This window comes from Trachurus japonicus, chromosome 1, assembly GCF_045865225.1.
Source record: "Trachurus japonicus isolate A0001 chromosome 1, Traja_1.0".
NCBI lineage: Eukaryota > Metazoa > Chordata > Actinopteri > Carangiformes > Carangidae > Trachurus > Trachurus japonicus.
Genome location: NC_140907.1, coordinates 2174853 through 2201103, shown reverse-complemented (window position 1 = coordinate 2201103; position 26251 = coordinate 2174853). Strand labels below are relative to the sequence as shown.

Here is a 26251-nt window from a genome sequence, read left to right as displayed (position 1 = left end):
TGATAGTTGGAATTGTAAATGCTATTTATATTGAGGAGGAACTTCTCTGATATCATTCTGAGTTGAAAAATTACCAATAGGCTACTTAAGAAGGCACCCGTTGGACGAAAGATATATCGGTCAAGTTTTTTTACTTATTTAGGCTACATTTGAATAAATTATATATTATGCTTGTATGTGTGCATGTGTGCAATATGTTTTCAACATATTGATGTGAGTCCTTAAGGGGCTGTTAAGACTGTAACTGGTTCATTACAGTAAAGATGCAAAAATGCAAAAATTGACATAGGCCTATCCCTTTCTCTTTTTTGCCCCATAGTTTTTCTTAATCAGTTGATATAGAAAAAAATAGCAAAATATAGCCTACTTTAAGTGAGTTATTGTTAAATGTAGATTATGGTTTACAACAGTTTACCATTACTTGGTAATTTCTCTATCAATTACCACTAGCCTACCGCGTCACGTTGACTCATGTCACTGCTTTTACACGGCGGTGCAAATGAAATGTCCGAGCTTACACCCGGCACGCGAAGGCACCATGAGCTGGAACCGGAAAGTGAATCAGACAAAACAGGAAGTACTTCAAACACAAGCCGTAGAGGCTCCGTTAGCTAGCTAGCTAGCTTCATACTCGGACTGTTCCGCTCTTCATCGGTAAAGAACCAGTGTTTGTCCAGTTTTACTTCTTGTTGGACTGAATCGACTCATCTTTCAAGATGGGGGGAGGCGACCTGGTAAGAACGAGCTGTCTCAACCATTATGAAGCGCATTAGAGTCTGATAATACAAACACCACTCACACATAATCACACAACACATAACATTGGTGTTATAAAGATACTGGTCTCTGTATTGATTACATTACTACATAGCCATCACAACTCGACTCAGAACCTATTGGGAACTGTAAAAGGCTGCAATTCATCTCAGCAAGACTTTACACGGATAGTTACAACTAACGTAACCAGCCAACCCAGGTCACTTTACCTGTTAACCTAACCAGTCAGTTAGACTAACAACTGACTGAACCTAGGTGTGAAATGGTGTATTTTGAAATATTCTGCTTCTGAATGTGTTGAATAGATTGTTATAGTCATATTATTTGGTCATAACTTTTGCCAACAGGTAGGGAAACATCAAAGTGATGTTGTGTTAATCTGTTCTGTAAAATAAGATAAGATTTCTTTATTAATCCCCAAAGGGAAATTCAACATGTGTGCACACTTTTACTGAGTACTAAATACAGAGTGCTGTGTTAAGCCCTGACAGATTTGATAAGATGTTTTCATTTGTCTTCAACCAGAACCTGAAGAAGAGCTGGCATCCCCAGACTATGAAAAACATTGAGCGGGTTTGGAAAGCTGAACAGAAATATGAGGCTGAACGCAAGAAGATTGAGGAGCTCCAGAAAGAGCTGAAAGAGGAACGGGCCCGAGAAGAAATGACCAGATATGCAGAGGACAGCGGTACCATAGCCAAGTTAGTTCTCTCTCATCATCATCAACAATGATGTTGTATTGGTTAAAGGAAAAAGCATAGTGTCTGAGTGATGTTGTATTTGTGGGATGATGACAGAAAGAAGGACGACCGGCTGGACTGGATGTACCAGGGCCCCGCAGGTCAGGTGTCCAGAGACGAGTACCTCCTCGGACGTCCCATTGACAAGCAGATTACCGACCAATACGAGGAGCCAGAGAGCGGTCCGTCAGCTGAGACCGGCCTCCTGCCCGGATCCATCTTCAACCCCGCCACCCCGGCCTCCAACCTCGACCTGGCTGCCAAGATCAGGGAGGACCCGCTCTTTGAAATCAGGTCAGTCTCTGTGTGATTTCTGGTTGTTGCTGGATGATGTTTCAGTGGTGGTGCTAAATAAACTGATACTTTGTTTGTGTTCTTAAGGAAACGTGAGGAAGAAAAGAAGAGGGAGGTCCTGACTAACCCAGTGAAGATGAAGAAAATCAAAGAAATGGTAATAACTACTTTCATGTGAATTAATGTTGTTATTTGTAATAACTGTATATTGCAGTGTTTTTCAACCTTGGGGTCGGGACCCCACGTAGGGTCACAAAGAATTCAAATGGGGTCACCTGAAATGTCTAGTAATTGATTAAAAAATAATTACTGATAAAAATATTTATTTAACTTACTATTATTTTTTTTTTTTAATTTATGATTAAAAACACTTTATACAATCTTAAACAACTGTATTCTATACTTTCACTTTCTCAAATATAAATTGAGTTCAAATAAAATGCAGCATATAAAAATACAGCCGCTATCACGGGGTCGCCAGAAATTTGTGATGTCAAAATGGGATCACGAGCCAAAAAAAAAGTTGTGAACCACTGGTATATCGATTAAGACAAAGTTTCCTTTCAGATGATCTTTTTGTATTTCATTATGGAAGCTCTCAATCATTTATTTTTTTATGTTTGCTTTTGTTACAGCTGCGCCAGAATCTTGACAAGAAGGACAAGAAAAAGAAGAGGAAGAAGGACAAAAAGGAGAAGAAAGGGGACAAAGAGAGGAGGAAGGAGAAGAAGCACAAGAGGAGGAGTTCAAGTTCGAGCTCAGAAGAGGAAGACGAGAGGAAACACAGGTATTGAAGGAATTTGTTAAAGAAATAACTGGAACGTACAATGACTTATGTGTAACTACATGCATGCTGAAGGACCATGTTGTCTGTAATGGGATTTCCACTCATGACTGTTTTCTGCTTTTATTTCTGTCTCTGCTCTGTTTTCAGCTCACATTCACGAGATCACTCCTCATCAGACAACAAGTCTCGTTCCCATCATGTTCCAGGCTACGGCCTACTGGTCAGTACGCAGCACAGACGCAACCTTCCATTTGAATGGTTTGATAATTGTGCCCTAACCTTTTTCTCTTCTCCTCTCAGCTCCCTGCCGGCAGACAGCACCACTCCTCTGCTCCCTCTAATCACTCAGGGCGCCGGGAGAGGAGCCGCTCCAGGTCGCCTCACAGGAACCACAGGGACAATCACTCCTCCTCCTCTTCCTCACACCGGAGCGACAGGAAGGTGGAGCCCAGAGGTTCCAGCCCACAGAGAGAGCGCTACCAAAGACAGAGGAACAACGTGTCTAAGTACGAGTTGACAGTGTATACAATACACTAGTCAAGGATCATGCCAAATATGACATCCAGTACTGAATTATACAGCGTGTGCATTCAAATCATTACAATCATAGGGAGTTATACCATTCATATAGTGTTGTTGTTATTATAATGTTAGTGTTTAATTTCCTATAATGTTGCTGCCATGGTATATGCGTAGTTTGCGCGATCATAGCTCAATTTTTTCAAAACCATACATCCATAACTAGAATTTTTTTGGTAAGTTTATTTTCTATAATGTGACCCACCATAGTGACATACATATACACACAATAAAATAAAAAAACAGAACAAAACTAAGCATGTAAATGAAGGACGTGATCAACCTAAGTTAGCACATAAGAAAAGAGCAGAAACTAAATTATCAAACTCCCCCCTCCCCTATACACCCCTGAAACTTTACTTCCATCTGTCCATGTGTGGTTGAAATTCATATTTTCAGGAATCTTTCTTTTATATAGTATATTTTTTGGGGACTTTTTGCCTTTAATTGATAGCGCAGTGAAGGCAGGAAATGGGGAGGCAGAGAGAGGGGAGGAATGACACGCAGCATAGGGTCGCCCGAGTTGGAATTCGATATGGACCGGCTGCAGCGAGGACTGTAGCCTCTGTATATTGGGCGCCTTCAGGAATCTTTCTCAGTCTCATCTACCAACTAGATTTAAAGTGTTGGAGCATGAGCCACCAAGCAAGCACCAAGTCTCTAAATGCTGTTGAAATTCTGGCGGTAATCATAGACTGATGAAGCGCTCCAGACCTACAACATGGCCCTACAACAAAAGTTAAATTCCTCGACTTGCAAAATCAGTACTGTTCTGACCATTTAAATTTGATTATTTGAATCAGAAAATGTAGTTTGAAAAGTAATACTACTCCTACTCCTCGATTTCAGTCATTTTTCACATTTAATTTCTGTCTTGTGTAGGAAACTCTCTGCAGAAGACCTGGAGCGTAAGAGGCGGGAGATGATGGACGAGGCCAAGCAGAGGGAGGAGGACAGGGAGGATAATGTGAAGAGATACAAGAGGCAGGACGAGCAGGAGAGACAGCGGGAACAAAATGCCAAGCACGACCGCCATGCCGGCTTCATCCAGTAAGTTTCTGAGCAACAGGCCGTTGTGTCTTTTCAGGACTCGTGTCTTTTGTTCTGTTTTTAATGCACTTTCTTTTCCTTTTAAAATCTCATGCGTGTAACACCACACCTTTCTCTCTTTCTCTCAGTAACATGAAGTTGGAGAGCGCCGCCAGCTCTTCCGTAGAAGACAGAGTGAAGAGGAATATCCACTCCATTCAGAGGACGGCAGCCTCAATGGACAACTTCATGAGGAGATGAAGACGACACACGTAGCACACTGTGCATGAACTCACTGCAAAGAATTGTTATCCACTCACCTATCTGTCTGACCTATCTATCGAGGCAGTGGGATGGATCGAGTGGAATGATAACAGGGAATTTGTTTGACTTTTATTCTGAAAGCTAATTTCCACAATGGGAACATAATTTATATTTCAGACAGCTATAAACAGCCTGTCATGGCTGATCGGTTCTAGATGTTTTCTGGTCAACCAGCGCCCCTTTAATGTTCATATAATCTGAACTCTGTACAGTATATGATTTTTCTTTTTACAATACAACAGGACCTGCTTTTATCTCAAATGTTTTTTTGTAATATGTTTGTTACTTAGTGTACTCCTGTGAGTAGGAATGGGAATAAAAGTATTTCCAGAGCTCCAATATTTGTTAGTTAGTTTGTTTTCCTCATAAAACAAGCCTGTGTTGGCACATTTGTATTTTGCTTGATGAAAGAAACCTCAAAGCATGAACTAAACCAAGTAGTATTCACATCATAATAATCATCACCATCCTTATCATAAACAGAGAAACATGTCCAGGTTACATAAAATCAATCTGTGTGGCTACACCAGGTCTGATGTGACAGAACAGCTTGTTTTATCAGGATGTGAAGATGATGATCATTTAAATCAGAGAAATAAAATAAGAAACCGTCATTTATCCCACTTGAGGGAAATTCACTCTACAGCAGACAAGCAAGAGTAAAAAAATAAATATAGGAAGAGACAAACTAGACATTTATGTAAAAAAAAAATATATATATATATATTAAAGATTACACTGTTCATATAATTTTTAAGACAGATATATACACAGTGTACAATATTACACAAGAGGAAGTTCAAACCTCATCAAAAGAATTGGTCAGGACGGGACTTAATTTCTTTCCAAATTCATTGTCTTGTTCATTTAGTTTAGTGGACAGTTGGAGCAGTATGAGCAGGTTGCCCATTAGCTTTGGTGATGTTTCACCATCATTCTTCAGTATTACCTGCTTGGCACAAAAACAACTGATATGTGAGACAAAAGCAGACTGTTGGTTGGACTGCTGGGCAGCGCAGCAGTGAACGCACCTCGAGCAATTTTGAGAAACCTCCCGGTTTTGATTTCGCTTTAACACATCTCAACCAAACTATGCATGCGCCCTTCAACCCCGCTCATGTCCTCCAATGACAGCGGCGTTGTGCTCTGACTAACGTACGTCCGACCAATCACCGCTTGGCAAGCGATGACGTAGTCAAATCAAGTTAGACTGGCTCCTGTGTTTCTAAATCGTGTAGTCACTGTAGGAAGCTAGCGGCGGTTCACACAGGAGCTAAGGACAGTTTGCAAGTTCCCACTGTTAGAAACACACAACAACACCGCCACAATGGTAAGACCGATATACAGTAGATCACATTGTACAGTTTGTTGTGCAGAATGGTGTAAAACGACCCACAAAGGCTAACAGTTACAGGAGCTCGGCTAAGCTAATGTTGTTAGCTCAAACACATCTTGAGTATCAAGTTAACGTAGATAAAATGCTCTGAAAACTGGTCTAACGTCAGGTTTGGGTAGTGAGCAGGATTTATGTAGTTCACTACTGTAAATTGAAGTAATGTTTAGCTTAATGATACAGAATGATAACGTTTAACTGTGACCGGTGTTAGCTTTAAAGCTAAGTGCTCATGCGCATGAGCTAACGTTGTATTTTGTACATTTAGTAAAGCTTTACCTTACTGGATTCACTTCCGGGACATTTAGTTTAAAGAAGTCATGTGTAACAGGTGCTGCTGTTAAATTAACTACGTGAACATTGTGTGAGCAGCATCGCTTCCCTGTCAGCCTGATGATGATGATGAGCTGAAGCTTCATCAGCAGCTAACAGTTAGCTGTCTACAGTTTAAACAAGTTACTAATGCTGTTTTCTTTTTCACTTAAACGTTATTCACAAACGTGTGCATTTAACGCTCCTTTGTACATAACACCTTTAATGTTACAAGTGTTTCTTTTATAAATTCCAGTGTGCCTTATTTTATATAACTGATGCACGATCACATTATGCCCCATCATGCCTCTTTACCTATGATGTAATGAACATTACACATTATGTTAGTTTGTGGACAATATCTTAGACTGCTTAAATGTTTCACCCATGTCTACAGTATTATTTTCCATGCATCTCACATTCAGCCTCCTGTTGAAGTCCTTATTGTAGTGTCGTGGCTCCTTGTCATTCAGAGCATGGCTTTGAATTACAGCACTTGTCAGTGCATGTCTGTTCTTTTCTTAATTAACCAGCAATAAGTTATTACAAGAGAAGTACTTATTACAATATCCCAGAGTCCAAACTGATATTTAAATAATATTTAAATATCCGTTTAAATATTATTGACATATACAGTATTATATGTCAATGAATTGCTAATCAGAACTACTGCAGAGAACTTTGCTGTGAACAAATCGATGAATTGACCTTTGAAAGATTCAGCGCTGACTGAGATGCATCTCTCCTTTCCATCCTGTCCAGTCTATTATGTCTTATAACGGAGGGGCCGTCATGGCCATGCGAGGGAAGAACTGTGTGGCGATAGCAGCAGACCGGAGATTTGGCATCCAGGCTCAGATGGTCACCACAGATTTCCAGAAGATCTTCCCCATGGGAGACAGGCTGTACATTGGGTTGGCTGGACTCGCCACCGATGTTCAGACAGTGTAAGTGTACTGCAAAAAATTTTTTCAAGTCCTTCCATTCGTTCAGGCCATAATTTACATTTAACAAAAAGACAGACAACCTTCAGATCTAATAGTGACACACCAACAAACTAAAGTCTGCATCCAAAGTTCAACATTACAACATGCTTTTCTCTAGAGCTGCAGCAATTAATCGATTAATCAAACAATAATCGATTATTAAATTAATCGTCAACTATTTTTGAGAAAAAAAAGTCAAAATTCTCTGATTCATCTTCTTAAATGTGAATATTTCTGGTTTCTTTGTTCCTTTATGACAATAAACTGAGTATGTGGTTTGAGAAAAACTGATTGACATTTTTTAATATTTTATTGAGCAAACAACTAATCGATTAATCGTTTAAATAACAGGCAGATTAATCAATAATGAAAATAAGCTGCAACCCTACTCTTCTCAGAAAACAACAGCAGCTAACAGTAGAAGTCTTAATAGATACTTCCAGAAATAGCAGTGATGAATAGGAAGCTTCTGTTTGGTGAATGAACTGCATGTCTCTGCCTTGTGTGTAGAGCCCAGAGGCTGAAGTTCAGACTGAACCTGTACGAGCTGAAGGAGGGCCGTCAGATCAAGCCCAAGACCTTCATGAGTATGGTGTCCAACCTGCTGTATGAGAGGAGGTGAGTGAGCTCAGCTTTAAATGTGTCCACTTGTGTTTGGACCAAAGGTGAAAAACTCTTGATATAACGTGCGATCCACTCTCCAGGTTTGGGCCGTACTACATTGAGCCGGTGATCGCCGGACTGGATCCCAAAACCCTTGAGCCTTTCATCTGCTCCCTGGATTTGATTGGCTGCCCCATGGTGACAGAAGACTTTGTCGTGAGCGGCACCTGCTCAGAGCAGATGTATGGCATGTGTGAATCTTTGTGGGAACCCGACATGGTAAGTAGTGTGAAGTCTGAACTAGGGATTAACCGATACGGTTTTTTCAGGTCTGATACCAAGAATTTATCAGTAATCAAGGAAACAAATAACCAATATTTAAATCTGATCTACATTTGCAGTAAAAATGAAAATTCTGGTGTCAAAATGTTGAGTAACACACCTGGGATTAGACTGAATAACACAAACTCCAACACAAATCTTGGTTGAAATGCCTTCAAGCAGTGAATTAAAACAAAAAGTGCTGATCCAGCAGTATTGAAGTTCACTGAAATAAATAAATAAATAAATAAATAAATAAATAAATAAGTAGCTCCCTGAATTTTTTATAAAATCAATAAAGTAAAAACTGAAGTGTACTGTACAGCATCAGTCTGCTTCTCCTTCTCCCCTACGGTGTTGATTGGCTCAAAGGAGCGCGTCTTAGAATAAATGTATTTTATAGGTTATCGGTGAAATAAATGGCAAATGCTGTTTGTCATAAAAATGCAGAATATCAGCCGTCGGACATGACGATCATCAGTTGACCCCTAGTGTGAACCCCCCCCCCCCCCGGAACTGTACTTGTTTGCTGAGTGGTAAACTTGTTAGTCCCAGTTTACATATATATTGCCCTGATTCATACTTTTTTTTGAAAAAAATTGTATTTACTTTTTATTCATTTTCAGTTAGTAATATACACATATTGGCCACAAAACATACAACATAACATGGCAAAGGGAGGATTTGTTCATTGAGTAGTCAAACATAAGCACATCTTTCATTAAAATATAAAGATGCTTCTTGAGAATAGGGAAAAAAACATTTCTTATTAAAGGCTTTGTCCTTATCTTTGTGATCTATATGAAATCAGGTCTTACACTTGACACGTAGCTGAGCCATTTCGACCAGTTCTCTTCAAAAATATCAGTCTTTCTTAAGCCATTTCTGGTCCAGATTCATACATTTTAATGAAACTACTTTTAATTTCCATATGGTTAAATTTGAGGCTTGAGAGTAAGCACGTTAGATTGGATTGTTTCTATAGTCTGTATATCTGTTTTGACTGTTTTGTTTTTTTGGCATTTGAGCCAAAGAGGCTACTTATTGGAGATAGATTGTCTGAACAGTAGTGAGGTGAATGACTGTTTCAGCCAGTTATTCTGCCCACAGGTGATCTAAAGTTTAAAATGAGTTCAAATTCTTAACTTAATTGGAGAAACCTGTTTGATTACGCAGGAACCCGATGACCTGTTTGAGACCATCTCCCAGGCCATGTTGAACGCAGTCGACAGGGACGCAGTGTCTGGCATGGGAGTCGTCGTACATGTCATGTAAGTAGAGTAATAACAAGCGCGGCATGCAGAGGTTTAGGTGGAACAGGTTTTCAGTGACTGACAGCCTTTTGTTTTCTTTGTCAGTGAGAAAGACAAGATCACCACACGAACCCTGAAGGCCAGGATGGATTAGAGCGTCTGTTTCTCCCCACACTCGACCAACACATTTTGTATAAAAATAATAAACAATGCTTGTTCCTTTTTTTTTCTTATTGATATTGTTCAATAAACTTAGGTTTAAACGTTGAACTTGATTCATGTCTTGTTTAAGAAAATCTCTGCTGCGTTCCTTTCCACCTCTGCCTGCAGCAAACCGACATGTGGCAACTGGATTTAATATAAGAAGGTGATGGCAGGAGGGTTAGAAGACCCAAGATGGGCTGCCTCTCCTCGTTACAGAGCTGAGCGGTAGTTACAAGCTCTGTGGGTTCGTTCACTCAGTTTTCATGGATTGTGTTGCACCAGACTGATGACTCAGTGCAGAGGCATCCAGTTGTCTTTAAAAACTGTGCTCGTTATGATCTGTGACATTTTGTCAAAGAGCCTTTAAGTCATTGTCACTTCAAAAAAAAACAAAGGGATCAAAAGGCTTCACATTCTTAATTTTTCTTGAACTTGGGCCAATCATTTCAAAATACCTCCTATCACCCAGAGTGAGAAAATAACTAGTCCAAAAAAAATATCACTCTGATTTTGTCCAGACATTTAAACAAAAGCTTCCTTTACAGATTTCAGTTACATTGTTTGTTTTTTGAAGATTTTTGCCTTTAATTGATAGGATAGTAGAGAGAGACTGAGGGAATAACAGTCAGGAGCCAATTTCAAATAATTTTATAGACATCAGAGAAGGGCTAACATAGACTAAAAAGTCCTAAACCGTTTTTAAAAGACTGTTGAATCTTTAAACTGTGCTGAATGACCTGAATACTTCACCCAAGTATCTTTGTGGTGTTATGACAAAAACAGGAAGATCTAAACAGTCTGTTCAGTATCTTTTAGCTGGTGCTTTCAACTCCATCTCCTGGTCAGTTGTCATGGAGATAACATCATTGATAAATTTTGCATCAAACTTAATCTACACGACTGGATCAGGACATTTACATTCTGTCACAGCTAAAAAGACACGTGACACAAACTGAAAATACTAAACCTGAAGAAACCAAGCCAAACAACAAAAACAAGATAAAACTCCCTTTAATATGCAATGAATCATTTTCAAGTAACCTTTTTTTTTTCTAATGTCTGTTGGTAACAAAACAATACTGTATACAAACACAAAATTGCTACATTAATGTAAACAAGATATAAAAATGATCCTCATGGTAATAAAACAAGTATTTGCTGCAGAATTCCCCTTTTAATGTCATTTTTTCTCTTAGACCAACCTCCACCAAGCTCACGGTTAAAATTTCAAAAATATTCAAAAACAATATGGCAACGTAACATTCAAACACCAATTTTTTTTTTCTTTTTTGTTTAAGTCATAACACTCAGATGCTAATTTTCAGTGGTTTGATGTTTCAACTTACTGGTGGAGTCTCATGTACACATCAGCCATGCATTTTTGATATTGCATTCATTTACTTAATACACCATTATATATTAATGTGTTTATCCCCCGTCATTCCAATTTATCAGCAGTCCTTTTTTTTGTTGTTGCTGAGAGAGAAGCCTGATGGCGACTATCCAAGAAGTTTGTCATGCAATCTGACCATTCTGCATCTGTACGTGTGTTGCTCACATCTGTGTGTATGTGTGTTTTTGTCTATTAGAAATCATAAGAACAACAACAACATGAACAGAAACCGAAGAGACTTTACTAACAAACTGTTAACCGCTGAAGCTGACACACTCATTCAAGGCATTAGTGAGACAGTTTCCGTGCTGGCGTGAGGAGTAACAAGATGGCTGAGGAGGACTGGGGAGCAGATAAATTTAAAAAAAGACAGGGAGATTATCGGGATGTTGATCCAAATTCGGTGCGAGGGGCTTCACAAGTTCTCCTTGCGAAGGAGGATGATGAGAGAACCAGGGAGATGATGATGATGAGTGGAAGAGTGTAACAGGCTCAGTGCATCCACTCCGCCAGACTGGTCCTGGCTGTGGGAGGATACTGGTCAGTTCTTTTTAAGGAAAGTCGAGGGGGGGGGTGGGAGGTGTGGGGGGGGTGAACCTAAGCTGAGGTGAGAGAGAGAAGAGTTTAGTGCGTGGTATTTGACTGATCTATGACGGGAAGTGACTAGCTGGACTTGAGAGGTGGAGATGAGTCTATGATAAGATGTTGGACATGAACTCGTAGAATCGTTTGGAGTACTGCTCTGGGTTCACTGTCGAGATTTCGGCCCCCGCCTGAGAAGCAACAACAACAAAAGGCAAAATATGAGACAATATAAAAACATAAATACTTAATGATTTCAATTGTATTTGTGGAATTATAAGGTTAAAAGCACTTGAAGGACCTGACACAGCTTGAATAACCCTGTTGCTCTGTTGTATATATACGTACATACAGTTGTGTTCAAAATAATAGCAGTCCGACATCACTTGCAAGATAAATCACTGATTTTGTTAGAATTTCAACTTTTTTTTTTTTCAACTTTTTCTAGAAGGTTTAGTAAAGGTATAGAAAACCAACAGACCCAACAGGCATGACGTGCATGCTGCTGATTCTGTGAAACTGAATCATTTACTGAAAGGGGCGTGTTCAAAAAAATAGCAGTGCCAGGTTCAATTATTGAGGTCATTGATTATGTGAAAAAAATAGGTGTTAAACAGGTGGCCCTTATTCAAGGATCAAGGCAACTGATGCTGCATATGCTGGCTGTGCATTTGTCCTTGAAAAACAGAGTAAAATGGGTAGTTCAAGACACTGTTAAGAAGAAGAGCATTATTTGATTAAGAAATTAATAAAAGAGGGGAAAACCTATAAAGAAGTGCAGAAAATGATAGGTTGTTCAGCTAAAATGATATCAGACGCTTTAAAATGGCAGCCAAAACCAGAAAGGCGAGGAAGAAAAAGAAAAACGACTATTTGAAGGGATCGGAGAATAACCAAAATGGCAAAGGCTCAGCCAATGATCAGCTCCAGGAGGATCAAAGAAGATCTAAGATTGCCTGCGAGTACTGTAACAATCAGACAACGTCTATGTGAAGCCAAGCTACCACCAAGAAGCCCCCGCAAAGTCTCATTGTTAAAAAAAATACATGTAATGAAACGGTTACAATTTTCCAAATAACACATTGACTGGCCTAAAAAGAAATGGCGTAATATTTTGTGGACTGATGAGAGTAAGATTGTTCTTTTTGGGTCTAAGGGCCACAGACAGCTTGTCAGACGTCCTGCAAACACTGAATTCGAGCCACAGTACACAGTGAAGACGGTGAAGCATGGTGGTGCAAGCATCATGATATGGGGATGTTTCTCGTACTATGGTGTTGGTCCTATTTATCGCATACCAGGGATCATGGATCAGTTTGAGTACACCAGAGTACTGGAAGTAGTCATGTTGCCGTGTACTGAAGAGGAAATGACCCTAAACAAGACAATGACCCCAAACACACTAGCAAGCGTGTAAAAAAAGATGTCAACACTGCTATATTTTTGAACATTATATTTCTTGACTTTCTGTAAAATATTATCAAATTAAATTACTTTTTCCAATTTTCTTTGAAATAGAATGTGCAGTGTCCCCAATGCAGTTGTGTTCCTTAAAATACAATTTATTTGAAGAATTTTGAGGTTTACTCACCTTTTTAAACACACTGCTATTATTATGAACATAACTGTATATATATAGGCCAGCAACTAACTAATTTTTCCATTAAAGATTTATCTGGTGATTGCTTGTAATTATTTAACATTTACTCATTATACCCATGCACTGTCCTGTTAGGAGAACTCTCAGCCTGTGTTGTAATAATGCCAGTGATCCATCAGCCCTACTAATCAATCAGTGTTATCACAGTGTGCTTCTCCTGTCAACTCAGCAGCCTACAGTAAATCTGACTTGCTAATGTGCAAACTACTTTGAAGCTGGTGTGGTGCTTTAAATGGAGACGTGTGTTGAAAACTGAACATTTATAATATGTCAAACCAAATCAGATCCATTTATCAATCTTTCAGATGATCAATTTTCTGACAGTTGATTTGCACAAAGAAACTGTTCTTTGGTATCTGCTGATGAGCACCACTGTCTTCAGTGTTTAATGAGATGTTTGTTGAGATGTTTTGATGTAAAAACACACATTATAAAACTCTTAAAAACATGATAAGACAGTGGTTAAAATGTGCCAGAACTTTTCAAATATAGTTTACACCATGTGTTCCCACTGAGGAATGTTTCACCAACGATGTTTTCATCTATCATGGGCTCCATGTGCTTCTTCCTTCTCTGTGTGAAGCCATGAATGACTGAATCATGAAGCGAACACTCACCCCGTGTTTCACAGTTTTGGCAGCATGTGCAGCTTTTTTCTTAGCATCATAGTGTGTGAGGATGTCAATGATGGCCATGAAGTACACCTCCTTCTTCACAACACCTGAGAACAAAAACAACACATCACAAGCCTGGACTTTGACCACTGGTAAAAGCTGTTGTTGCTTCTTTGCTTTAGCTCTGTGTGCTGCACTTTTTTTTTTTCCTATTTCCTATTTTGGGCATGCAGCTTTGACTGAATGATGGAGATTTATTGAAGTGAAAAGAATAAAAGCCTGGAACTTAAAGGGATACATTTTGGCAAATTCACCTATCACCATAATCCCTATAGATTTAGAAGTAGGTTCATTACCTTTGTTTACCAGTGCAAGCTGTTTTCAGATCGGAGGGGCAGAGACGCAAGCTGCTCAGCTAACACAACAGAGGCACACGGTATTTTTGGCCAGGCCATGCTTGTAAAAGAGATTTTTTTATCTCAAGCAATTTGCCTGGTAAAATAAAGGTTAATAATAATAATTTCCATGTTTCCCTCATCAAACTAAATACACACTCCAACAGCTTCAAAACACTCTCGTGGATAAGTGGACGGAGTAGTTTTCAAGGTAAATGCGTAGCTGGAACTACATTCCAGACACGGCTGCTGGGTAGAGCCATTTCAAAAATGCAAGTATTTCCGAGTATTTGCTATATATATACGTTTTCATAGTGTGGCGAACATGCCGGTCATAACTTCTTCTTGAGAGCATTTAGTTGGATTGTGTATTTGATGAGTTTTGAGGGAAAGGCGAGCAGCTCACGTCTGCCCCGCCGATTTAAAAACAGCTTGCACCGACAATTACAGGTAATGAACCTACTCCTAAAACTATAGGGGTTATGGCAATAAATACATTTGCCAACATGTTGAACTATCCTTTTAAGGGGAAGGTAGCAACACACAAACTTTCCTCCACAGCCTAGTCATCCTGTCATGCTTCATATAAATCTCCAGCTATGGTCACTCTGTCACATGGATATCAAAGACGACGCTCACTGTCGTGGCTCTTGATTGCGTAAACGTCCACAGAGGGGTCGAACTCCCCGGGGCCGAAGAACCCGCCACAGTTGAGAGGATTCCCGGGGCTGTCCGGAGGCGTGCCGAAGGAGCCGGTGAGAACTCCTCCGCTCATCCCGTCGTTCTCGTACTCCTCCTCCTCCCCCACGCCCTCCACGTCCATCTCCTCCTGCTCTGCCCGGTCCACATCATGGATGCCTACCAGGAGACTGTAGTCCATGATCTTCAGGGTGGCTAGGAACTGACATAACACACATATACAAACATTCAGTCCAGCACTTTGCTTGCATATCAGCATCTTGGGTTTCTTCTAGTTACAACTCATCATCAGTCTTTCATGGTCAACATGACATGGCATGTGGAGTTATCACTTTCAACCTAATATATCACACACACATGATAAAATTAAGTTTATTTAAAAGTGTGGTTATCATAGTGTAATATCAACCTGCAGTCATACAGAAGTATAACCTCAATGATTTAACAAGACCAACACTGTTACACCCTGGCTGTTAACTATTTACATTGTATTTTTTGTTTAAACAGCTATTGGAAAGTGTCTGAATATTCATGTGAGTGATATTTCAACTTTCGATTTTTAATGAATATGAAAATATGCGGTGTTTACCTCTACATCCCGTTTTAACTTCTCCAAAAAGTACTTCTTGTTGTCATCTCCTATCTGCAGCTTCTGGCCTTCATTCAGGAAGTCGTTGTCTTTAAAAGTGGGGAGTTCTTTAGCCTGGAGAGAGAGAGACAGAGTCATGGTGTCAGGCACATTGCTTGAGCACTGTACTTCAGTATATTTCACAAGTATCTGTACTGTCATGTGTTTTAGTGGTGCTTATGACTCCCCTACATTCCTACAATGCACTTTTACTTTGAAGTAGAGCTCCTAGGCAGCCAGCCTTTTATTTTCTGACCTGACTTATTTTCAGAGATGTGAACTGTGCTCAGAGAAACAACCAATCAACATCTTCTACAGCCAGTCATGTTGTGCTTGCTACATTTTTTTCAGGATGAGGGAATAGGTTCTTCACCAGATAAATTAAGAAAGATTTATTCTGTTTTAAATGTTTGCTGTCTTTACCGTGACTAAACATATTTACTCCCTTAAAAATAGAAATAGGAAAAAAGAGAACCACCTTTTCTTGATTTGGTTGTGTTTTGGCTATTTTATTTTTATTTCTATCCTATTCTAGTCTTTTTTATTGTACAGGTTCTACAGTCAGTCAGTAGATTGCTTCAGAGAGTGAAACGATATAACAATGAGTTCACATTAAAAATACATATGTTTGAATACTAAAGTGTTTTTTTAAGTACTCTGTGTTTTAACTAAAATAAAAACCTGACTGGACAATTTTCACTTCTGCCTAAGTGATGTTTGAGCAGAGGATCTATACTGTGACTCAGGTAATGGAGCTTTGGACTTTGTCGGCCTCTGATGTATTTGCTAAGTTGCTTATTAGAGATAGCTATAGAGTTCAGTTACCAGCTGGTATTGCAGTTCATAACTGTCACATTATAGCAAACACACACAGACAAAGGTCAAGGTCAACGGTCGTTCATAGTCTCCTCAAACGTTACAACTTAAATACATCTGCTTGCTTTGTAACTACTTTATTTAGCTGTCATTTGACAGGTTTGCCTCTGGGGGTGAGCTCAGGGTTTTTTTATTTTGGTTCCATCACGTCAGCAGCCGTTACTGCACGGAAATAAAACGTACCTTCTCCTTGTCGCTGGCCTCCCTTGAGACTGTAGAACCCTAAAAACAAGGAAAAATAAGAATAAAAATAGAATTAATTGAAAGCGCTCCAAACACATCAGTGGGATTGCTAGCATATTACCTTCTTATCCTTGTTTTTTTTAAATCTGTCAATGTTAGAAAGCTCAGATTGTTTTCTCCAGAGACTGCTTGGCAGAAGAAAGGCTCGTCCCTTGAAGGAGTTTTTGTAGAGCAGGTAAAGAAGCCTACAGTCTGAATGCTGTGTTCCCAATTGCTGGAAACTGTGTACCATAATATTGTTTTATTTCATTTCTTATTGCCGATATGTTTTTATAATCTCCAGTAACTTGTATTTTCTGATTTAAAGTCACTGGTTTGCCATTTTCTTTCTTCTTATACAAAAAACTAAGCAGACTATTTTTATTCAGTCTGACTATTCTTCTCCTTGTTTATCTTCAGCCAAAAGTGGTAGATATATAGAACACAAATGATGGAACAGGTGATGCATCAGTAAGCAAAACAATACTAAGACCTCCTCAGTTTCAAATACACAAACACAAGTATAATACAGCACAATCTGAAGCTTGCAACAACTGTACACCCTCTAACATACGGTAATCATCCCCTTATTTCATCCCGTTCAGGTTCCCGCCCTTTGAGACATCATATTGTACCGGTTGCATATTGCAAAAGTACGACTAACATAGATATCCTACCTTCAGGTCATATTTGCGGTGTACAGTGAGGCGATGGCTGAATACATTTCGGGTCACCACCATGTAGGTCTCCACCCCATCCACCGTTAGCCTGTACATGCCCAGGAACTGAGGGAGCAGCGTGTTGCCATGACACTCCACTATAAACTGAAGACAGTCAGAGGAGAGAAGAGGACGTGTGGGAGTGAGGAATCAACTGTACAATAATAAAGACCGGTTTAAACTGGACATAATCCTGACATACATTTATATACATGTGTGTGTTCAGGTTCCAAATGAAAGAAACTGATTTATGATCACCCTCACAGACTGAAGTTTGGGTCTCTACCTGGTGATATTTTTTTAGGATGTTGTGCATCTCAGCGATGTCCTCACTGGACACGGTTTTGATTACAAAGCGGTGGTCGTAGCTGGAGAGGAAGCGGTTTCCGAAGCGACCCTGGGAGTCGCTGTTGAGCGGGGCGCTCCTCGTCAGAGAGTTCTGCCAAACACAAGACATCCAGACACATTCTTTCATTCAAAAGTAGAAAATCCATCCAACCCCCTACAGAGTTCATTCACTAAGTGTTGTTGTTTCTCTTAGCTCCAAATGCGTCACCTGGTAGTCCTGGTCGTCAATGCAGAACCTCTCCCTCAGGTTTCTGAACACCATGGGACAGTACTCTTTGAACTTAAAGCGACTAGGCAGGTTTTCTCTGACGGGGAAGAGACAGAGTCACACAGTCAGTACCACACAGAGGAGCACAAAGGCTCTGCAGTCAAAATGAGGAAGAGCACCAGTTGTTGGCTTAATATGGATCTGCTGGGATCATGCACACACAATAACACAATTATGAGTTGACACGCTACACATCAGTTCATTTGCCAAATACATTTGTTCTAGTTGTTCTAACTCAGGTGCCATCTGCGTGTATAAAACAGCATACAACATAAAACAAGTTGATGTGAGTTTGTGTGCATACAACATCAGTGTGTCAGCAGAATTACAGGGAACCTGTTCACAATATTGTGGCCATTCTGACCCTTGAGAACATTTTTAACTTGGCGCTCATGGCTCTTTCTCCAGAAAGGAGAAGACAAGTACAAAGCAGGCATGATAATAAATAATAAGAATAAAAACAACATCTTTTCTCTTTATGAAATGAATGATTGTTGCAGGTTGTTTCTCTTGACTTGGACTGAATGAATTCCATGTAACAGCAGTTAATCTGGTCTTTACAACATATGTGCACAAAAGAGACAAGGCCCAACTGCAACATTCACTCCTTCAAAGACATGGAAACAAACACAGATAATATGTATTGACAAGACACAACAGGGCTCCCAGGTGAAACTAAATGCAGTGTAATGGACAAATAGCATACACTGGGCACATCCAGTAGCTCTACTATTCTCAACCTGGCTGTTTCAAAGAAATCACCATCCTATTTCAGGCTACTGGTTACTACTATTTTGCAATGAGGACAATATGAATCACAAACAATATGTCTGTGACTTTGTCTCTTCTTTTACCACATCCCATAGATACAGTACTGTTGTGCTGCTGGCTCCAGGTCTAGTGACTGTGGAGGTCACTAAAGTTCATTAAAGTGTCCTCAGAGTCCTGATTGTGGTTCTTATTACTTTGGAAAAAGCCATTAAAGGTGATAAACTGTGGCCATTAAGGAGTTCGCACGGTCAACAACAATACTCAAAGAGGCTACATAAGGGACCAAAAGTGGCAGGAAACCCTCCCGTACCCCATTACACCACCATCACCAGCCTAGACAGACCCCACCCTCAGCAGACCAGGCAGGTTACATTGTTTTCTGGTCTTCAGCGGTCCAGTTTTGGCGAGACTGTCCCTGGTGCAACCTCAGATTTATGGTCTGAGCTGACACTGAGTGGAACCAGCTGTTGTCTGTTCTGTTGCCACTGTGCAGTCTGCTCACCATACGTACAGCAGAGACTTGTCTTATTCACCATAGCATCTGCAGAGCATCTGCTGACATTCAAGAGTTCTAAATAAAGTGCTCAGTTTAAAGGGATAGTTCAACTTTTTTTGAAGCGGGGTTGTATGAGCTACAAATGCCCATTAAAGGACAATTCCGAACAAATTCAACTTCCTAACATTTTAGGTCTAAGGAATCTGAAGATTTTCAGTTTAATTGCTCCTGTTTTGCGGTAATTGTGTCTGTCTGTCCCCGCATCGCCATGGCAGCGATGAATGGGAGTGGAGTGAAGTTCCGCTGCTTAGACTGTTTACATCCCTCAAAGTCACAATTTTTTTCCGTCAGATGGCTACTCAAACATGCACCGAGAAGTTTATTTACTTCAAGCAAGCCGACATGTTTGTAAAACTAGATCTAATTCAAAGTCTCCCAGAGTCTCGCGCGAGACCCAAATTGACGCTCGGTGTGTTTATGTGCAGTCGGAAGCTCCCGTTTGTGTCATAAACACAGGAATATCAACTCTTGACTAGCTTGGAGTAAAAAAAAACTTCTGGGTGCATGTTTGAGTAGCCACCTGACGCTGTCTGTGGGAAAAAAAATGCGGCTTTGAGGGATGTAAACAGCCTAAGCAGCAGAACTCCCATTCATCGCTGCTGTGGCGATGCGGGGACAGACACAACTACCGCAAAACAGGAGCAATTAAACTGAAAATCTTCAGATTCCTTCTTTTAGACCTAAAATGGTAGGAAAAACAGCCCCAAGTTGAATTTGCCCGGAATTGTCCTTTAAGAAAAACAAGAACCTGCCGGTGGTTTTGGGAGTGACAGCAGGTGTTTTGAACTCTGCTGGCCGGGTCATCGTTTTGTTGACACTTGGATTAAAGATTGCACCTTCAACAGATTGTGCTAACAGTGTATAAGCTGTGATGTACCTACTTGTTAAATAGGTGGTTGTCCACTTTGATCTTACTGTAGGCTTTAAAGTCATCTGGCATCAGCATTACTGGTACAGGCACATTACTTAACTCGTTAATCTGAGGAAGAGAGGTGAGAAAAGGAGAGGTCAGACAGGAAACAGCAGAGATACACAACAACAGACGTCACGATTATTCATGATTGATAAGAAATCAAAGCAGTAGTACTGACTTTTTATATGAACAGAAACTTAACTCTAAACATCATGTAGTTAAACTCAAACAGAGACATCTGTGACACCTGTAATTAGTAAAAACAATATGTATTGTCAGTTTCATGTGACCTATACACACGCTGCCAAATCGCTGCGTGTGTTTCCTGGCACCAATCATTAACTTTGGGACCAGAGAGCAGGCTGTTAGTTTGTTTCTTGCTACTGCTGCTAAGTCCCCAGACACTGATCTTTATCTGCTGAAAAAAAAAAACGTCCAGAGCAAAAGCACGCACTGATGCACTTCAGGAAAATCTCCTTGTACATAATCAAGTCCATAGCCACACAGGGGAAAGTGGGGGGAAAGATCGAACAGATACCACTGTCGCCAGGGAGACAGCGGAGTCAAAGGCCTTTTGAGGAAATTCAACAAAACAACAAACAAACGCAACATGTTAAAGTGTTACAGCACTGGAAATTATACTGTTTTACCAGTGCAACAACTGCACTTTGACTCCAAGCTCTCACTCTGATTCATAACACAAGTATCAACACACGCACATCTGTCTTATTTGTGGCTAAAGACAAGAACAGATACAGATTCTGCTCTGTAGCAATGCCATTGAATAACGTTGAATTGCTCTCAATGAAGAAGTCCTGCAGTAATATACAGTGGAGCTGCAGCAATTCATCGATTAATCGAACAATAATCGATTATTAAATTAATAGTCAACTATTTTGATAATCGAATAATAGGTTTGAGTAGTTTTTTAAAGAAAAAAAGTCAAAATTCTCTGATTTCAGCTTCTTAAATGTGAATATTTCTGGTTTCTTTGTTCCTTTATGACAATAAACTGAGTTTCTCTTTGGTTTGTGGACAAAACAAGACATTTGAGGACGTCATCTTGTGGTTGGGGAAACATTTTTCGACATTTTTTAACATTTTATTGACCAAACAAATAATCGATTAATCGTTCAAATAGTCGATAATGAAAATAATCATTAGTTTCAGCCTTAATAAACAGACCCCTCCCTTACCTTAAAATGCTGAGGGGTCATGACATTTAAAAACATATAGGAGTGAATAACATAGGATTAACAGCATCGAACAGGTGGTGTAGTACATCACCTAAACACCAAGCGACACTTTGTGGAAGTGAGGTCCCCCAGCATCACAGCTAGGGCACTATTAAAAATGCATACACTTTCTGACTGGAAAGAAGAGCGCTTTGATGAGAAGTCTGTTTGATGTCTTGAATCAGCTTCCCTCCCACACCTCCAATCACCAGGCCTGTGTGCACACTGGCTGCACCCACACACCCACTGCCAAAGTTCACCCACTGAATACTGGAGATGCTGCAGTGATAACCATATCATTAGCCGCTTCATTATTTCCTCACTTGTTTGCGTTTTATCTGCGTCCGTGGCATTTCATTTGAGAGGGTGGCGAATGTTTAGTTGTGTTTGCAGAAATCAGCGTGGTTCGATAAAGACACATAGCCCAGTTTCCCACAATGCAAAATGTGCTGTGGCTCCTGTCAGTGTCAGCACTTTTTGAAAATGAATCATCTCTTTGAGTTCACTTTCATCTTTGACTTGTAAGTTTGTGTCTGTGGCAATTTATCACACCAAACAAGGGAAGGGTATTAAGACCAAAAGAGTGGTCATTTAACCACCCAAATACTTCTAATAATACTAATACTCCAAACATACATACGCACAGTAATAGGCAAAGTCAAGTAAAGTACAGATACTAAGTGCTCTAGTTCAGACCAAAGCAAAAAAAAAAAGTTTCAGTCCTGCATACCCTCAGCTCTCAGTCTCACCTAAGAGGCTGCTTGTTTTTCACGCATCAATCAACGTGTGGGTGTCTGACCAAACAGCTTGAAGGTGTATTGCACATTAGGCTTAAAAAACCTTCTGCAAACCCGCTCCATCCATCACAGTGTCCAACCTGCCCTTCATAGCAATAGGCAGCCCCGGCCAAAAGTGAACGTGATATATTTTCTGCTCTATTTATAGGGAATTGATGTAATGGAATGAACTGCGAGCAACTGAATACTAGGCAGTGAGCATAAGAGCTGCAAATGATAGCCCAGAGCAGGTTTATTTGAACAATAGTCTGCGGGGCTGTGCATCCCAAAAAAAAAAAAAAAAAAATCAGTGTAACCTGCTGCTCCGGCTGCCTGTCACACCCCTCCCACTCCATGCCTGCGCTACCAGCAGCCGCAGACCATGTCACTGCTCCCAAACACCGACTCTCTCCGCCGATCATGATTTATGACTGGAGATAGTTGTCGATGAGCTTTGAGTTAAGACTGCACCGATCTGCCGTGAGCATGATCATATTATGGCAATCGTGCCAAAGCTGCACAGTATTTATGAGATCCACCCCTGCAAAACGCACGCTCTGGGCGCAGCGAGCCGCGGCTAGCTGCTGCTGCTGACTGGGGAGCTGTAACGTTACAGATGCTCCCCGGCTCGGCATCGAGTCAGTGAGCAAATCCCCGTTCAGACACACCACACTGCTAAACACTGGCGAATATCCACGAATTAGAGAAACTGCACGGCGACTGGAAGCTTCAAAGCTGCCTTGACAGCTGAGGGCAGTCGGCTAACAAGCTAGCAGGCTAGCTAAATCAAAACAGCAGCATAAACAAACCGCACAGCAGCGACAACAAGACATTTCAGATGAACTTACCGTATGGTTGACTCCCCACATTAAAACGCTGAGAATGGGCTCGCTCGCTCGGAATAATTTCACTTTCTGTCCTATAAAATGCTTCTTTTTCGTCTTGGTTTTGCTAGCGCTGACAGCCGCTGCGCTGGTGCAGTTGGATGACATGTCTCCGGCTGGGAATACGGGGGTACGCAAGACGGCGCTTACTGTCGTTCAGAGCCACTACAGACAACAGAAAAACCGGGAAGTTAAGGGCGTTAAAAATCTATAAGTGCATGGTGCTCGTCGTCCAACTCGCAGCGAGTCTCTGGGTAGGATAACTGTCTCGTCGGGAGTCAGCGGTAGAGCATTTTGCGCCGTCACCACCCTTCCTCCTCCCCGTGCAGGCCGCGGTGGAGTGAGTCCAGAGAGCAGCTAGCCGGCCATCAGGCTACACAGCCTCTCTCTGGCAAACACGGACCCAGAAGCGGTGCAGCGTCCGCCGGCCAGCTCCTCTGCCGTCCCCGTGACCTCTGCGAGCCGAAACTGCTGTAACGCCGTTTCACTTGCAGGTGAGTAAGTCCATCATGATGCGCCTGAGATGTTGTCAGTCAGTCACCACCAACACCGTTCGGTGTGTCCTCAAGATGGCGTCTGTGCTGCGCCCTCGCAGTCAACAGCGCCACCGACAGGCCGCTGGAGGGAGCTGCAGGGTTTCCCCCCCCCTCCATACACACACTGTACCTTGGACCAGAATCTGGATTACACACGGGTCAAGTAGGGTAGATAGTATACTTACCGTAATCTTTGGAAATTTAAAGGCACAGTATGAAATCTGAAAACCCGGCTGTCAATTTAACAGGCTGACAGCTTTAAATAAAGAATTTTGAATAAATGGCAGCATTCAATTTTTCTAATGCTGTTCAAGGCTTATGTCCATCAATATTGTTGCCTAAATAAATAGCAAAATATAATCTATATGACGTAGTGAACTGATCAAACGTCAAAAGCTGTATTTTGAGAAAGAGTAGCTGTGCATACCATTGAATAAATCAGACTAGGCTACTTCACATTAGTGTTGCAAATTAATTCAGTGTAAACTGCTGCAAATGGTTGCTTGAAAACACTGAAAAGCCACTTTATGCCCAGCTTGTCTGTTATCCTGAATAGGAGATGGTGATGATGCATCAACTAGTCTACTCGTGTGACAACTACCAGCTAATTTTGCATCCAATGATAATGCTGTTCTAATAATTCAAAGTGTTTCTCTATGATTTTTGAATCCCCTCCCTATTTGAATGATCCATGTTTGTTTTTGCATATTTGCGTGCAAACATGGATGTGTGAATGCTGTTTAAACACATCATCAGAAACAAGTTTTCTGCTGTGACAATAATATAAGGTCTAAAAGTAATGTAATATGTCCATACAAAAATGGTGGCTTGGTTTGTTTTTTTCAACAAATGTCTAAATTTCCTTAGAGAAATGTATTATCTCTCGGGCTGTGGAATTGATCAGCAATTCTCCCAATCTATAATCTTTAGATACATAGATGTAATGATAGACAATAAGACATTTCAGCCATGTGTGACAGCCACTTCCTCATTTTATACTAAATCTGAATAGAATAGTGGAAGTAAAGTCTGATTTGATTGATTCTTCACTATATGCCACTGACATTGTTAATATAATATAGATATAATAACACCAGAAACTAAATTGAAATACCAACAAGGGATACCTTTACAGAGTACATGGAGAATGGGTTTTACATTTGCATTTAGAAATTTCAAATGAAACTCAGAGTCAGATTCTCAATTTAGACAGCTGGGAAAACTCACCAACCCTGACCTCCACAAGCCAAGATGTGTATTAATAGAAGTTAAAGCTGTGGTAATGTACTTTATATTACCACTTCTCTCTTCTTAATTCAGTCAGTTGTTCACACAGTGCTGTCCAACATGTTGTGTCTGTAGATACGTTGCTTGTGCAAAATACAGCATGAAGCAAACTGATATGATACTGATATAACTGATGTTTCTAACAATAACTAATCCTTCTGACCACCATTCACTGAAACAAGCTTGGGTGTGATTGCTCACAATTTAATTTCTGAGGCAAATTGAATGCAGCGTTACCAACAAATGCAACTGAATTGCATTACTGAGGTGCTTGCAGAGTCAGGATACCTCACCCTATACTACTTTTACTTTAACTCTGTTGCTTTTTAAAATTATTTTTATACATCTGTCTTGAGTCCTGTGGAAGTGCATCAGTAAATTACAGAAATACCTATTTAAAAACATTCACATCTTTATAGTTGCACTACAAATTGTAGATTTATTTTTCAGTCCAATTTACCTGACTGAATTTCCCCTTCCCATAATAATAAATAAAAAGGTTTTGTCTCATACTTCTTCATCTCAGTTTTGTGACAACACAATTTATCTCAGCCAACAATGCCCACACACACATTCATTCCTCGTTCTAATGAGCTCTTCAGAAAGCTTTCCTCGTATATGTGCTTAACTGGTGACAGATCTGGCTGTCAGAGTAACCTGTGGTCTTTTTTTGTGATGAAAGTTTTGGTGATGTCTGCCTAAGAAACTGCTGACTCCTCATTGTTTTATCTGCATTGTTCCCATTTTTAGTGACTGTGCCAATGTTATAATTGACTCTAACCGTAGAAGCATGACACAGCAGCCATCATATTTATTATTTTTTACTGTTCAATAGCCTGTGCCCTTACATTTGATTTGATTTCCAGCATTACTGCTAGCAGAGTTTCTAATCTTAATCAGATGAAAAATGATTACACACCTTTTTGATACATGATCAAAAATAACAATAAATCAAATTCCATCTTTTATTAAAAATAATAAAATCTCAATGAGTGATGTTCTGCCTTTCATTTCCCTACACTGTAGTGTAAATAACATGATCTCTAATTTATTTGATCAGACATTTATACTTTTTTTTTTATAGATAGCTACACATCTGTTGAAACCTATTTTATTGTATTTATTTATTTATTTTTAAATGCAGTTGTATCACTATTTTATTTCTTATTTGAAATCCATACAAATGCATGAACTGTTTTTATTTCACAATATAATTTTTTTTTTTTTTTTTTAAAGACAATTCCCCCATTCCAGCTCTCGTGTCGGTAGGACAACCCAGGACAAGCC

The 26251-nt window shown here is 40.2% G+C and overlaps 3 protein-coding genes across 4 annotated transcripts; 2 read left to right on the top strand and 1 right to left on the bottom strand.

The window, feature by feature from the left end:
- Positions 1–586: 586 nt before the first annotated feature.
- Positions 587–4869, top strand: cwc25 (CWC25 spliceosome associated protein). Of its 2 annotated transcripts, none has more exons than XM_085775236.1 (9): positions 587–734; positions 1303–1478; positions 1575–1811; positions 1899–1968; positions 2447–2598; positions 2746–2818; positions 2899–3104; positions 4060–4227; positions 4356–4869. In XM_085775236.1, the coding sequence occupies exons 1-9, from the start codon at positions 717–719 to the stop codon at positions 4465–4467; spliced, it is 1212 nt and encodes a 403-aa protein (XP_085631362.1). In that variant the 5' UTR covers positions 587–716; the 3' UTR covers positions 4468–4869. The 2 variants fall into 2 exon arrangements, with proteins under 2 accessions (XP_085631362.1, XP_085631432.1); XM_085775306.1 differs by having other exon boundaries at positions 1303–1485; positions 1585–1811.
- Positions 4870–5752: 883 nt separating this feature from the next.
- Positions 5753–9668, top strand: psmb3 (proteasome 20S subunit beta 3). The gene is made up of 6 exons (XM_085775109.1): positions 5753–5860; positions 6998–7182; positions 7732–7839; positions 7926–8103; positions 9322–9416; positions 9504–9668. Exons 1-6 carry the CDS (start codon positions 5858–5860, stop codon positions 9550–9552), a joined length of 618 nt encoding a protein of 205 aa, XP_085631235.1. The 5' UTR covers positions 5753–5857; the 3' UTR covers positions 9553–9668.
- Positions 9669–10597: 929 nt separating this feature from the next.
- On the bottom strand, positions 10598–23712 carry LOC146991101 (phosphatidylinositol 5-phosphate 4-kinase type-2 beta-like). The gene is made up of 10 exons (XM_085774758.1): positions 23106–23712; positions 20215–20312; positions 17947–18043; positions 17677–17829; positions 17349–17495; positions 16633–16671; positions 15535–15648; positions 14886–15147; positions 13855–13958; positions 10598–11768 (listed from the first exon to the last, which is right to left on the bottom strand). Exons 1-10 carry the CDS (start codon positions 23247–23249, stop codon positions 11688–11690), a joined length of 1239 nt encoding a protein of 412 aa, XP_085630884.1. The 5' UTR covers positions 23250–23712; the 3' UTR covers positions 10598–11687.
- Positions 23713–26251: the final 2539 nt, after the last annotated feature.

Coding starts and splice junctions, on each gene's coding strand:
- cwc25 (XM_085775236.1), top strand. Junction 1,812..1,898: donor GACCCGCTCTTTGAAATCAG/GTCAGTCTCTGT, acceptor TGTGTTCTTAAG/GAAACGTGAGGAAGAAAAGA. Junction 4,228..4,355: donor CGCCATGCCGGCTTCATCCA/GTAAGTTTCTGA, acceptor TCTTTCTCTCAG/TAACATGAAGTTGGAGAGCG.
- LOC146991101 (XM_085774758.1), bottom strand. CDS start 23,249: ATGTCATCCAACTGCACCAGCGCAGCGGCTGTCAGCGCTAGCAAAACC. Junction 17,830..17,946: donor TTGACGACCAGGACTACCAG/GTGACGCATTTG, acceptor TGTGTTTGGCAG/AACTCTCTGACGAGGAGCGC. Junction 11,769..13,854: donor CCAAAACTGTGAAACACGGG/GTGAGTGTTCGC, acceptor GTTGCTTCTCAG/GCGGGGGCCGAAATCTCGAC.
- psmb3 (XM_085775109.1), top strand. Junction 7,840..7,925: donor AACCTGCTGTATGAGAGGAG/GTGAGTGAGCTC, acceptor TCCACTCTCCAG/GTTTGGGCCGTACTACATTG. Junction 9,417..9,503: donor GGAGTCGTCGTACATGTCAT/GTAAGTAGAGTA, acceptor TTTCTTTGTCAG/TGAGAAAGACAAGATCACCA.